Below are 12682 nucleotides of genomic sequence, written 5' to 3' on the forward strand. Positions count from 1 at the left end.
GGGTAGCCCCACCACGGGCAAGTCGAAGTATGGCGGCAGGTAGGGGTCCGGAGCACCAGCCAGCATGGGGCACAGCTGAACAGCACTCACACTGCTACCACGTCGCACTGCACCACACTAGCCAGCTACATTCTTGGGCATTGGTATAAGTCAAAGACAAGTCGGGCGAGTGATCGGGTCGTCAGCAGGGCTTAGCCATCATGAGATATTTCATCTGGTTACTCTGGATTTTTCCAACAGGCTACGACAGCGCAACGTCTCGGGGTTTGACAATTGTTGAATTGTGGGGTATTATAAAAATCACTTAGATATTTGTTAATTAAGTATTACTGTTTATTTATACTTATCTCAGTTGTAAAGTTATGTTTTTGTTTCTATGCTTTTACATTCATATTTTGTTTTAAGTGGGAAATGTGTGTTAAGTGTATCTTGGGGCTTGGAATCTTGGGGGTGGAATGCTATGAGGTGTTGGGGTTCTAGAGAAGTAAATGTAAATGTGTGTATACTTGTAAAGCGCACTGTCGCCCCACCTCGGGGCATCCTGGCGCTGTATACCGCTGTGTAACCCTTCCTGGCTTTCCCTGTGAGATACCCCTCCTGGGCACCCCCAAGGTGAAGCCAGGCATCCCAGCGCTGTTGGGGCCGTTGTGGAGATTAAGCAAACTATTGCCCAGAGTTGCAGAGTGGGACCCATGATTAGAGTAGGCCCTGAGGCGAGAATTATCAAGTCCATGGACATTGAGCCCAAGACCCTGCCACGTCAGAAATTGAACCCTGGTCGGGGGCCTGATCTCTGCTTCAGGGTCTGCCGCTTCTAACCAGTGAGCCACTCTTCTCCAGTAAAGAACGATTGTTTAGAGAGAGCAAAGGAATGATTGTTGTGGATGTATGCTGGAGCTACTGGTGGTCCAATACGATATGTTTGAACAAATCTTTCAACCTACCTACCTGTCTACTAGAGTTTCTTCTTTGTAACACACTCCTCCACTCAAAACAAGTATATGACCCCGAGGAATTCTCATGGACTACAGGCTTCTAGCTTGCACTACTGAAGAAAACTAAGAACCAAAAATGACAAGACTAAGCAAGAATCCTGAACTTGTGATATGTGCGAAGAACAAATTCACCCTCTGGTGAACTAATTTTGGTTGCTACAAAATCCATATTTGTGCCATTCGGAGCTTTCGGTGTAAAAACTGAAGTCTTTGAGAGGTGCCTGAAAACAGTGTATCAGACTAGAGGATCGTAAACAAAATCCCTATGTCTCAGTGGTCTTCCTTTAGAAGGAGAAGTTCATGCTAAAATAGAGAAAAATGAGTGATTAATGAGAAATAAATAAATATAAACCAAAAAAACAAGTAAGTGAATAGCAAGTAAATGAATGAATGAAATATTATGAATCTTAGTTAAAACATAACAGTGTGTACTGCATAAAAAGAGAGAAGGATATTGAGAAGTTGAATAACATAACATAACATGTGTATTTGTAAAGCGCACGTTCACCCAGAGGTCTCTTGGCGCGGAATAACAGATGTTCATTGTTACCCAACTCAATGGTACTCATTTTCTCGACCTCAGTTGGATAAAAGGCTGAGTGGACCCGCCGGGATTTGAACCTGTGACCATGAGGGCGAACACAGGCCCCTGCAATGGATGCATTAGTCCATTGAGCCACCAGACCCCGCTATTACAGGTGATCATCACTGTAAGAGTCCAAATAAATATTTTTTGCAAACTCACTTGCAAAATCAAACGATAATAGCATACCCCCGACCATCATGTATTCACACATTTCTCCTAAAAAAAGTACTCCACGTGTGTGAGCAGACATATCAAACTGGACAGGAGAGAGCAAGACTGTGGCCCCCTCAAATGTTATTCTAAGAAGCAAAGACGGTACCAAATTACCATGGGGTATGAATGCAGTATTTAGCTCCAGGGACAGCTGACAACCCAAGAGCCTTACAATTCACAGATAATTATGAAAACTAAAAACTCAGGGGAATCCATTGAGGTGGGACATGAATGGATAGTGTCATATTTTGTTTAGCAGAATGGCCTGCAAATTACAGCAAACAAATACGAATTTCTCAACATTGTTTGACAACTTTATTTACATTTTGAGGGGAGAATATGAACAACTAACAGCTTATTTTACTAATAGTACAATCTTAACACAGCATTAGGCAATAGAGTAGAGACAAGTTACTATCCAATCTGACTGACAAACAGCCGAGAGCCAAAATTATGTAAAACAACATATCAATAACATATATACATCTCATTCAAGGAAGACTCAGAGGGAGAACAAGGCGGATAACTGGCTAATCTACCCAATATATTTAGCCACGTTAATAAGGGCCCATACTCTTGATGTAAGTACGGAACAAAACACTATTTTTTCAAATCTGCTTACCCTATTGTTCTCTACAGAAGTTAGTTAGTGGAAACCTTTGTGCCGCTTTTGTTGCAAGGGATCAATATTGCAGCTATGTTGGAACACTGGCCCCTGGTAACAAAAACAGCCTCCAGGTGTCTTAACCCCTTGGGTGCTCATGACGAGCTCAGCTCGTTCCGTGGAATGCTCGTACGCTGGGCTGATTCCCCTGCTGTGCTGAACGTTCCATGGGAACAGGTGTGACCATGTCATGAGCACCGGAGCGCCGTAGCTCATGACGAGCTGACCTCGTCATGAGCACCGGGGCGCTGTACACGCCCCCCCCCCGCCCCCAGCACAGCGGGGGAATGTGCCCCGCAGCCAAGGGGTTAAACCGGCCCGACCCTGGAGGCCCACCGGGGAAATGCCTGGTGCCTGCTATGGCCAATCTGACCCTGGGAGCATCCCTTGACCATAATACCTAGAATAAAGAACAGCTGACTGAGACCTGCATGAGGACAAACATGACTATAATAACTCAGACAAGTCGAACTAGGGCATCAAGCCCACCCGACATGGATCTAATCAGAACATACAGCTCCAAGATCCCTGGATCCAGTACTACACAAGTATCTGAACGGAGTCTACCTGGCAAAATGAGCAAAATAAACATGTCAACTGCTCGGATTGTCATGATGTCCCACAAAGTATTTCATGTACAATGTATGCAATGTATAGTTGATGTTTGATAAGATCCAGCATCCGTTAGCTGTGGATGGCATTTATGTTTCTTAAATTTAACTCTTCTTCTTCAATTACAGCTTGCCAATCGCTAATTGTTCACACAAGGCCAGATATACAAACAGTATCTTCAAAGTCGCAAATAAATTGCGACTCACAAAATACTGTTTTGCGACTCACTATTAGGAAGGGGCGTTCCCTTCCTAATAGCGACCGCAAAGCTATGTACTAATGTTTTGCGACCTCAATTACTTCAAGTAGGTGGTAATGCATTCGCAAATGGGAAGGGTCCCCAGGGGGCCCCTTCCCCTTTGCAAATGCATGCAATATTATTTTTTAAGGGCAAGTATCGGTCCCAGAGACCACTGCCTTCCCTTAAAAAATTAAACGAAAATGTGTCCTTGTCTTTTTTTTGTTAAATGCATCCCGTTTTCCTTTAAGAAAAACGGTCTGAAATTTTTTTTAAAAGCTGCTTTATTTAAAAGCAGTCCCAGACTTGGTGGTCTGCTGAGTCCAGCAGGCCAGCATCTCTGGGAGGGCCTGTCTTTCCCAATGGGCTTACAAACTGCGAGAGGCTCATTAATATTCATGAGCCTCGAAATTTGCAACCCTATTGGGAATCGCAAACAGTGTTAAACACACTGTTGTACATGCCAAATAGCACCTTGCAAATTGCGAGTCGCAAATGTGACGCAATTTACGAGGTGCTATTTGGCATGTCGTACATCTGGCCCAGAGACTTAAAAATTCAGTTTTACATCATGTCTCACCAGAATATCTTATGTTACAGCATTGGACAGAAGTAAGTACAATGGCTCAGTGAGTTAAGCACAAGCAGATGTTCTATGTATGTCAATCACGGGATCAGGCCCGTCAGTGTTGACTTTGTCTTTCCTCCTAAGAAGGTCAAATAAATGAGTACTAATTTCTGTTTAAGATAAAAACATTCTCTGTAAATAACTTCCGGTACAAGTGCTTGATAAGGAGCAAATTGCTATTTTACATTTTAATTAACACCTTCGACGCTCTTGACCAGCTGAGCTCGTCATGACCGTTGGAACGCTCGCACGCTGGGCTAATTCCCCTGCTGTGCGAGCGTTCTACAGGAACGGGTATGGTCATGACGAGCTCAACACGTCATGAGCACCGGCGCTGTGCGCGCCCCTCTCCCCCCAGCTCAGCAGGGGAATCAGCCCCGCATGCAAAGGGTTATCTGTAGCAGATACAGATTATTGATATTTCTGTCATGCATGATATGATCTTCGAGCTGACATGAGGATTTTTCTGTCTGCCCCTTCGCCCATTGGATCTGTGAAGGGTCATGTTCACCTGAATCCTCAGAGTGAGATTAAAACATAGATATAGGTGCCACCTTTATGGTTTCCTTGCCCATTGCAACTCTCCAGACAGACCTAAAATCGATTTATAAGGAAAGCAATGCAGGATCTGAAGGGACTCAACATAAACAGCAGAATATGGGAAAATTCATCAGGGTTTTGGTTCTGTGTTTTATGCGATCCAATAATGTATCTATTTGCCATCTTAAGTAAACGATTGTTACAAATATACATTTTTGATACATTTCTGGCAGAAACAAAGTTTATTTTAATTACCCCAAGCTTCTTTTGTGTCGGAATGTACAATACTTTCTAATACGTTAATATGAGATGCCAACACGTCTTCCAGTCTATCTGAGTTGCTGAGATGCTCCAGGTGTATCAAGTGCTGGGATATCTTCTTTTCCACCCATACAATTACATTGAGGTCAATGTTTGAATGGTCCATGGTGGGCGTGGTTTCTTCTGCTTGTTGAATGTCGCCCAGGGCTCTGCTCTGATTGTCCTTTTTGGAGCGTCACCTTTCTTCAGGACCAACCCCACAGAACGGCTGCTCATCAGCGCACCCCCAGCCATTGCTGAAATCAGACTCATATCTACTGTCCGATCTTCTTAAATTCATACCTTTTTCCAGTGGTTCATTTTAGTCTGGTTGTAATTCTGCCCTTAATGGCTTTAGCACCAACCTGAAGAACAAAGAATAGACATGATGAGAGAGGTAAGTAGAAGAGTTTGTATTAGGAGGAGGGAAAGAAAGAAAGAAAGAAAGAAAGAAAGAAAGAAAGAAAGAAAGAGCCACAGAATGAGAGGGAGATACAGAAAGAGTGTGACATGATGAGAGATGTTAGACCTGGTATCCTTGACTTAATCTTCCCATACCTTATTGCCTCCAGACCCCTTGTTTTTGTTGACTTCGTTGTTGCTGGCCTTAGGACTCTGCACACCTTACCACTGCTACCAGTGCTAAAGTGCTTGTGCTTCCTCCTTAAAACAGGATGAATTGGCCTAAACCCAAATGGCATATCTAATTTACTCGTAAGTCCCTGGTAAAGTGGCACTACCTGTGCCCAGGGCCTGTAAATGAAAGGCTACTAGTGGGCCTGCAGCACTGTTTGTGCCACCCACTTAAGTAGCTCTTTAAATATGTCTCAGGCCTGCCACGTAGCTTGTGTGTAGTTTTACACTGCCGTTTCGATCTGGCAACATAAACCTTTTGCTAGGCCCAAACCTTCCTTGTCCTGCTAGTGAAAAACTCTTTCATTCGTTTTTTCACTTCTGCAAGGCCTAAGTCTCCTATAGGAGAAACATTGAAATTATCTTATTACACTTTATGAGTATAATTTCCAAATGGGAATAGGTAGCCCCTCTGTGTTTGGTGTCTCTAGAATCGCAATTTAAAATGCTAACTTATGGTGAAGTCAGATTTTAGGTTACAATTCGAAATATGCCACTTTAAGAATGTTGGATAAACAAACAATATGGCCAGGTCAATTAATTCAATCAGTTCACACCATACCTATCCAATAATCCTAGGCGGGCAACATTTTCATTCTGATGATTTTTTACTTATTTTCATATATTTTTTCAATTCAATATGTGCGAAAATAAGACACTGTTATCAAAAACATTAAACACCATCGATACAAACATTTAATATACATAAATCAATAAATGAAAGACATTCATATATACACCATATAAACAAGGGAAAAATAAGTGGGTGATGCCTCCAAATCTTATATTCATGGGGCACCAGTCCTGATATTACATATAAAAAAACAAGTGGCCAATCAATACTTTCAAGGGGCCTGCCTGTCAACTACACTAGAAACTGTCTTTTTTGGCAGAGTGTGGTTGCGGGGAAGGATTATTTGAGCTGTATCCCTGCACCACCCATTGTAATTCTTATTCCAGCGTAGAGTCAACGCGTTTCGAACCCTTAGATTGTTCTGGTGGTTCTCCTCAGGACATGGACTGGAGGTGGCCTGTATATCTTTATCTCTTCCCAGTGCTGCTGTCTACCTTTCGTGGTAGAACGGGGAATGTCTTGGACCTTTGTTTGTTTTTCTCTGTCCCTTATTCAGTCAACGATTTGCACTGTAGTTGGATGTTGACGCTGCGCTCTGAACTTCTCGTTAATACGAGCTCAGATGCAACATGGCTGCCTTGATGTCTGGTCAGCGGATCTTGTCCTTTATTCACTCTCTGCACTTCTCCTCGCAGAGTAGGACTGGTGCGTTGCTGACTGGCTTCGGTGTAAGCGTCGGGTCCTCGATGTGTTTTTCAGCATTCGATCTCCGGCTTCAGACTCGGCTGCTTGGTTCCACTGCTAGAGCACGTCACGTAGTAGGCCAGGCAGTAACCAGACCCAAGCCTTTGTTGGTGTCACTTTAAGAATGTTGGCATTTTCTTGCCTTAGCCATTTGATGCCTGCATCCTGTCTCTGGGTCACATGACTGAGTGTAGTTGACAGTTGGGCTTTGTGTATTCCTCCTTGACAGTCAAAGACAATGGGGAGCTTAGGAGTAACTGGATGCTCCATCACAGGCAGGATGGGAGGGAGGAGCTGGACCCAGCCCCACTTACACTTGAATAGGCTGTGTCTTGTCTCCACACGAAGGGCTGCATATCCCCTGTGATTAGTCTGGAGCCAGGGACAGGTAGGCAGGGCACCTGTGCACTTTAAAGGCATACTTTTAGAAACGTCACCCACTTCAAAGGACCAACTGGGTATATATACTGGACCTGAGGCACCACCATTTCAGTACATTTCTGGACCTGTGGATACTCTGCCAGGAAGAAGGACTGCTGTGCTACTACAAGGACTACCACTCTGCTGGACTACTGCTCTGGAGGAACTGCTGCCCTGCTGTACTGACCTGCTGCCTGTGCCCTGTTGCCTGGGTGATAAGGACAGGAACTCCATCTCTTGAACCCAGACCCCAGGGTGACTCCAAGGGCTAGTTGCCTGGCCTCCTGATCTGAAGCTTCAGGGGCATCACAGGCTTCCAACAACCTTGTAGCTCCACCTGGACAATGTCATTTTGGAGTCTACCCTACCAAGTAGTGCCACCCCAGTCTTGGACCCTTGGAAGTGGGCTTAAGGTGCTCTGCCAGCCTCTGTGGATCCAGCGGAACTGACGCATCTCCTCTGCTGTGTGGTGCAAACCTGAGCTGATCCAATGCATCGCTGCTGCTGTGAGGATTGGACCCATAGCAAAGACCCGAATCGCATTGCAGCCCTTCGGAACCAACTCATCATCACCCTGACAGCGTGATGCATCCTCAGAGAAGGCCCTTGCATATCATTAACGGCAGACTTGACAGTGATGTTGAACTCCATAGCACATGCTCACAGCTCTTTGGAACTGACACATTGCCCCGACTGTGTGCCGCCTCCTTGACGCCAGACTTCACTTCTTCGACGCGATCCTCAGTGGCAACGCAGGCCCTCGCATCACACCCTTGCTGCATCTCGGAACCAAAGCATTGCTTAAGTTGTGTGACACATCTTTAACACTGATCCTCGCAGTACTCTGCAAACCCGGATTTAGGGTACTTTGTTGAACAAGCCTATCTGGGCCCATGTAGCCTGCCCCTGCTCCATCGTGGTTGGCCTGAACTTGGGACTTTGTCAGGGTCTTGCACGACCAGATATCCCTAGTTTGCACTTTGTATCTTTACTCAAATCTTTAAAATTGAATATATCCAGATTTACTGATTGTATTTTTGTTGTTTTGGTCTTGTTTTATTTATGAACGAAGGTTCTATTTTCTAACTTGGTGTGGGAACCTATTTTTGTGGTGTCATTCCATTAGCACTGTATGAAGTGTTGCACAAATACTTCACACATTGCCTCTAAGTGAAGCCTGAGTGCTCTATGCCAAGCTCCCAGAGGATTGACCACCTTGACAAGGATTGTGATTGCTGTCTGATCAGGGTTCCCACCCTAGTCAACCAACCACCCCATTACTCGGAAGAGGGATGAGCAGAAGAGTTTAGATTTGAAAGATGAAGAGCAAGAAGGTAAGTAAGAGAGAAAGACAAAGCAGGACACAGAATGAGAGCGAATGAGATACAAAATGAGGCAAGGCATGATGAAATGGAAAAGAGGAGCTTGTTTTTATGGGGGCAGAAGCAACCGTTCCCAAAAGCATTCAGCCTGGATGGCATAAATAAAGAGACAGCTGCGGACACAAGACTATCATGATTTATCAATTACCATGATATAACCTCATGTTGCAAGCTACCTGGTCACTATAGAGACCTGATACCTTCTGAAGAGGATGTATGGTGTTTTTCTTCAGTGCTTCCAGATTTCCCACATACAGGAATCTAAGGGGCATATGTAGGTAGGTGGTTGCGATTCGCAAACGCCCAAATTCGCCGAATTTCGGTGTTTGCGAATCGCAAACGCCTACCTACATATGCCCCTTAACACATACAGGAATCTAAGGGGCATATGTAGGTAGGCATTTGCGATTCGCAAACGCTGAAATTCGCTGAATTTCGGCATTTGCGAATCGCAAATGCCCCTTTGGTATGTAGGTGCACATTGGCAAAATAAGGAATCGCAAAAATTGCGATTCCTTATTTTGCTCAAGCATTTAAGGAATCGCAATTTTGCGATTCCTTAAATGCTATGAAGGAGTCAATTTTAAAATGCGAATTTGGCTTAAGGAATCGCAAAATACCACCTACTCCAAGTAGATGGTATTTTGCGATTTCCTTTCAAAATGCATTTTTTTTTAAATTCAAAGTGCCACGTGGCACACAGACGCCCTTAGGGCATGTATGTGCGCTACATGTACTTAGAGGCACATTCCAGGGATGCAACAGGTGTCCTTTGGACACCCTGGCACCCTTCTAATTGCGATTCTCATATTGCGATTTTCTCATAGAAAATCGCAATTTGAGAATATATCCCTATTCATTCCTATGGGCTAAGAGGCCCATAGGAATGAATGGGACACTCATTCCTTAATTGCGATTCGGAATGTTAGAGATTCGCAAAAAAATTGTGAATTTTTACCTACATTCCATTTTGCTATTCCCAAATAGCGATTCCTTAAAAATTGCTATTTTTGGGAATCTCAAAATGGAAATTACCTACATATGCCCCTTAGTGAGCAATGTTTCTGCCTAGGAAAGAGTGTAATCCTGGATGAAGCCAGGAAAAGCAGTTGACTCTTACTTCCACTTCCACATGTGTTTCCTTTGTCTTTTCCACAGGCCCTTTCTCTGATTTAAGAACTGCTCCTCTCACACTTACCACAAATACAACAGAGCTAGCCAGTGCCATGCCCAGGCTCAGGAACAGGAGCCACAGCACGGAAGCAAGGAGAGGGAGAGGTTCCCCTTTGCAGCAGGTAAAGTTGAGTGCATTACTTTCACTTGTATCCAACTCCAGAGTCCCATCTGAGGTCCCATCTGAGGTCAGTGGCTTGAGCGTGGGGCATTCTACAGAAAAGAAAAGGACAGGGTATTTCTGACCTCAGAATTATCACATCAATAACCAGACAAATGCAATATGCACAGAGCAATCCCACAAAGTTCGTATTTGTCTTCCTATGTGAACCTACTTCTCATTGCTGTTTATGGCTTCCTGATGACAATAACAACGGGGTTTTGTTGGGCGAACGGGCACTCCCACCTATGTTCATCACTCCTTAAAAAGTTTGTACAGAAGCTTTTGTGTTTCTGTTTGGTTGCTAAATGTGGCCTGGCAGGAACATGCAGCAAAACAGTTTGCCAAGCAGCATAGCATCAACCGATGCTACTTAGCATGGTTAAACAAAGAATAAAAAAAGCTGGGCTACGTCATTTTTTAGGCATGCGCAACAAGCAGGCGCAAGCCTATAAAATTACACAGGTGCTTTTTTTCTTTTTAGTTACTAGTCCAAGTTGGATCAGTAATTTAAAAAAAATTGCACAATTATTCTTTCTTGTAAAAAATAGATGTTGGGGGAGCAACACCTGGAAGGATTGAAGCAACACGTGGTGCTCCGGTGGGGAGGCAGAAGCAACATGGGGAATGAGGGGCAGACGCAACACTGGGAACAGATTGGGGCCAAGTGGTCATGCTTGCAACACGCAATGTAGTGAATGCACAACGCTAACCTCTAAGTCATATTTATGAAGTCACGCAAAGACACTTTGCACAGCTTTGAATAGCTTTAAAAATATGGAGCAGAAATCATTTTGTTGAGGTACTCTGCACAAGGTAGACGTTCCATGGGCGTTGTGGTGGGTGTTCCCCTGAAAATCCCATGGTTTTTGACGCATTCCCAGATTTACCAAACCTGGTAAACATGTGAATGCGCCAAATAGATACTCCTCCCCAGGTGAGGCGTAACAAGGAGAAATATTATGTGTTCCTCTTTCCATGTGTGCTGCATTCTGCAGCACACTCAGAAAGAGGAAAAAGCCTCTATGGATTGCCTTTGTGCAGAAAGGGGCCCATCATTGCACAAAAGCAATCCTGCCAACAACACAGGCACCTTTGCATCATGGTGCAAGGGTTCCTGCGTTGGTGCTAGGCTGCCAGCACAGGGGGAAAGGAGTGGAATGCACCATATTGGATCAATATGGCGCATTCCTGCTCTTTCCCTGTGACGGAGGGCAGCGCAGTAGGGTAACTTCTACTGAGCTTGCCTCCTCTTATCGTCTTAAGTCCAGTGCCAAATATTATGGAGGCCAAAATAAATCTTGGAAGTTGATAGCAAATTATCTTAAAATTAAACAAAACAAGCTATTTATTGACTCTATTACAGATGATTTTGGTCATAAGCACTCTCTTGACCCAGACATTTTGAACCAATTCCGCTTCTTTTATGCCAATTTATATACACCTGAATATTTAACTTCAGATCAAGACATTGTGCATTATCTTTCCTCTATTCAAAAATCGGATTTTTCTCATATAGATTATTCTTCTTTGGAAACGGAACTATCGCTTTCGGAGTTACATCTTGCTATGCTTTTCCTCCAAAAAGATGAAGGCCCTGGGCAGAATGTTATATTCATTATATTTTATATTAATTTCTCCGATATTCTTTTACCCAAATGACATACTTTAATCAAATCTTTTTCTGATTCCTCCATGTCTTCTGGTTCTTTTCTCGAAGCACTTATTTGTCTTATCCTGAAAAATGGTAAAGATTTACGTTATTGCAAAAATTACAGACCATCTCTTTGGTCAATTTAGATTATAAAATGTTTGCCAAGGCCCTGGCCAATCTGCCTAATCTTCTTCGGAAGGAGCAATCAGGATTTGTCTCAAGGTGACACCTGTCAGATAATACTTGTCTGTTCTTTGATGTTATACCAACGGTTGGTGACTTCCCTCAACCATCGGTAGACATTGCTTTGGATGCTGAAAAGGCCTTTGACAGGGTTAACTGGTCTTTCCTATATCATGTTTTTAATTGGTTTGGTTTTGGCCCAAAAATTATTAACTTGGTCTCCCTCTTGTCATTTGTGTTAAAGGTCTTACTTCTGCTTTTGTTCCTTTGGGCAGGGGAGTTAGGCAGGGTTGTCCCCTATCTCCATTTCTCTTTAATTTGGCTGTTAAACCTTTCTTGTCCAAGATTAGACAAAATCCTTCTGTCAATGGGTTTTGCTACAATGCTCAACATATTAATCTGGCTGCATATGCAGATGACATCTTATTCTTTAGGTCTCAACCTCAATCCTCCCTTCTTGCCTTCTCAGAAGAGGTTTTATCTTATAACTTGGTCTTTGGCTACAAATTAAATAGTGACAAATGCAAAATTATACCTTTAAATAAACTTACTTTCAAACGTGACTTCTCTTCCTCTAACTTTGAATGGAGAACTACTCAAATCAAATACCTGGATATTCAATTCACTCCTCTTGCTACTTCAATTTCTATCAACTTAGATGCCTGCATTCAGAAAGTTACTTCCTTAGCTTCTAGATGGCATCCTTTGCACTTATCTTGGTGGGGCAGGCTGGATACAATTAAAATGATTTACTATTTCTAATATTCCGTTAAATATCCCGTTAAAATCTTATAAGAAACTGTACTCTATCTTATCCTCTTTTCTTTGGAATAACAGAAAATCTCATATGTCTAGCTTGGCAGTTCGGGCTGGACTGTTCCCATGATGCACAGGGTCAGACTGATTTGCATATAGCCATGTCTGAACTGGGGTGGCAGAGTGGGCTAAAGAACGGTGATGGATTAAACCCAGATCTTTTGACT

The 12682-nt window shown here is 43.4% G+C and overlaps 1 protein-coding gene across 1 annotated transcript in view; it reads right to left on the reverse strand.

The window, feature by feature from the left end:
* Positions 1-2086: 2086 nt before the first annotated feature.
* The window catches only part of LOC144766689 (uncharacterized), a 79314-nt gene continuing 68718 nt past the window's right edge, over positions 2087-12682 (reverse strand). The window contains exons 4-5 of the mRNA XM_078650458.1: positions 9728-9915; positions 2087-5141 (exon numbers count right to left, since the gene is read on the reverse strand). Of these exons, the coding sequence (XP_078506584.1) occupies positions 5094-5141; positions 9728-9915 (236 nt within the window). The 3' untranslated portion in view covers positions 2087-5093. The remainder of the gene's footprint in view (positions 5142-9727; positions 9916-12682) is intronic.

The sequence above is a fragment of the Lissotriton helveticus genome, chromosome 7 (assembly GCF_964261635.1).
Source record: "Lissotriton helveticus chromosome 7, aLisHel1.1, whole genome shotgun sequence".
In the NCBI taxonomy this organism is placed as follows: Eukaryota; Metazoa; Chordata; class Amphibia; order Caudata; family Salamandridae; genus Lissotriton; species Lissotriton helveticus.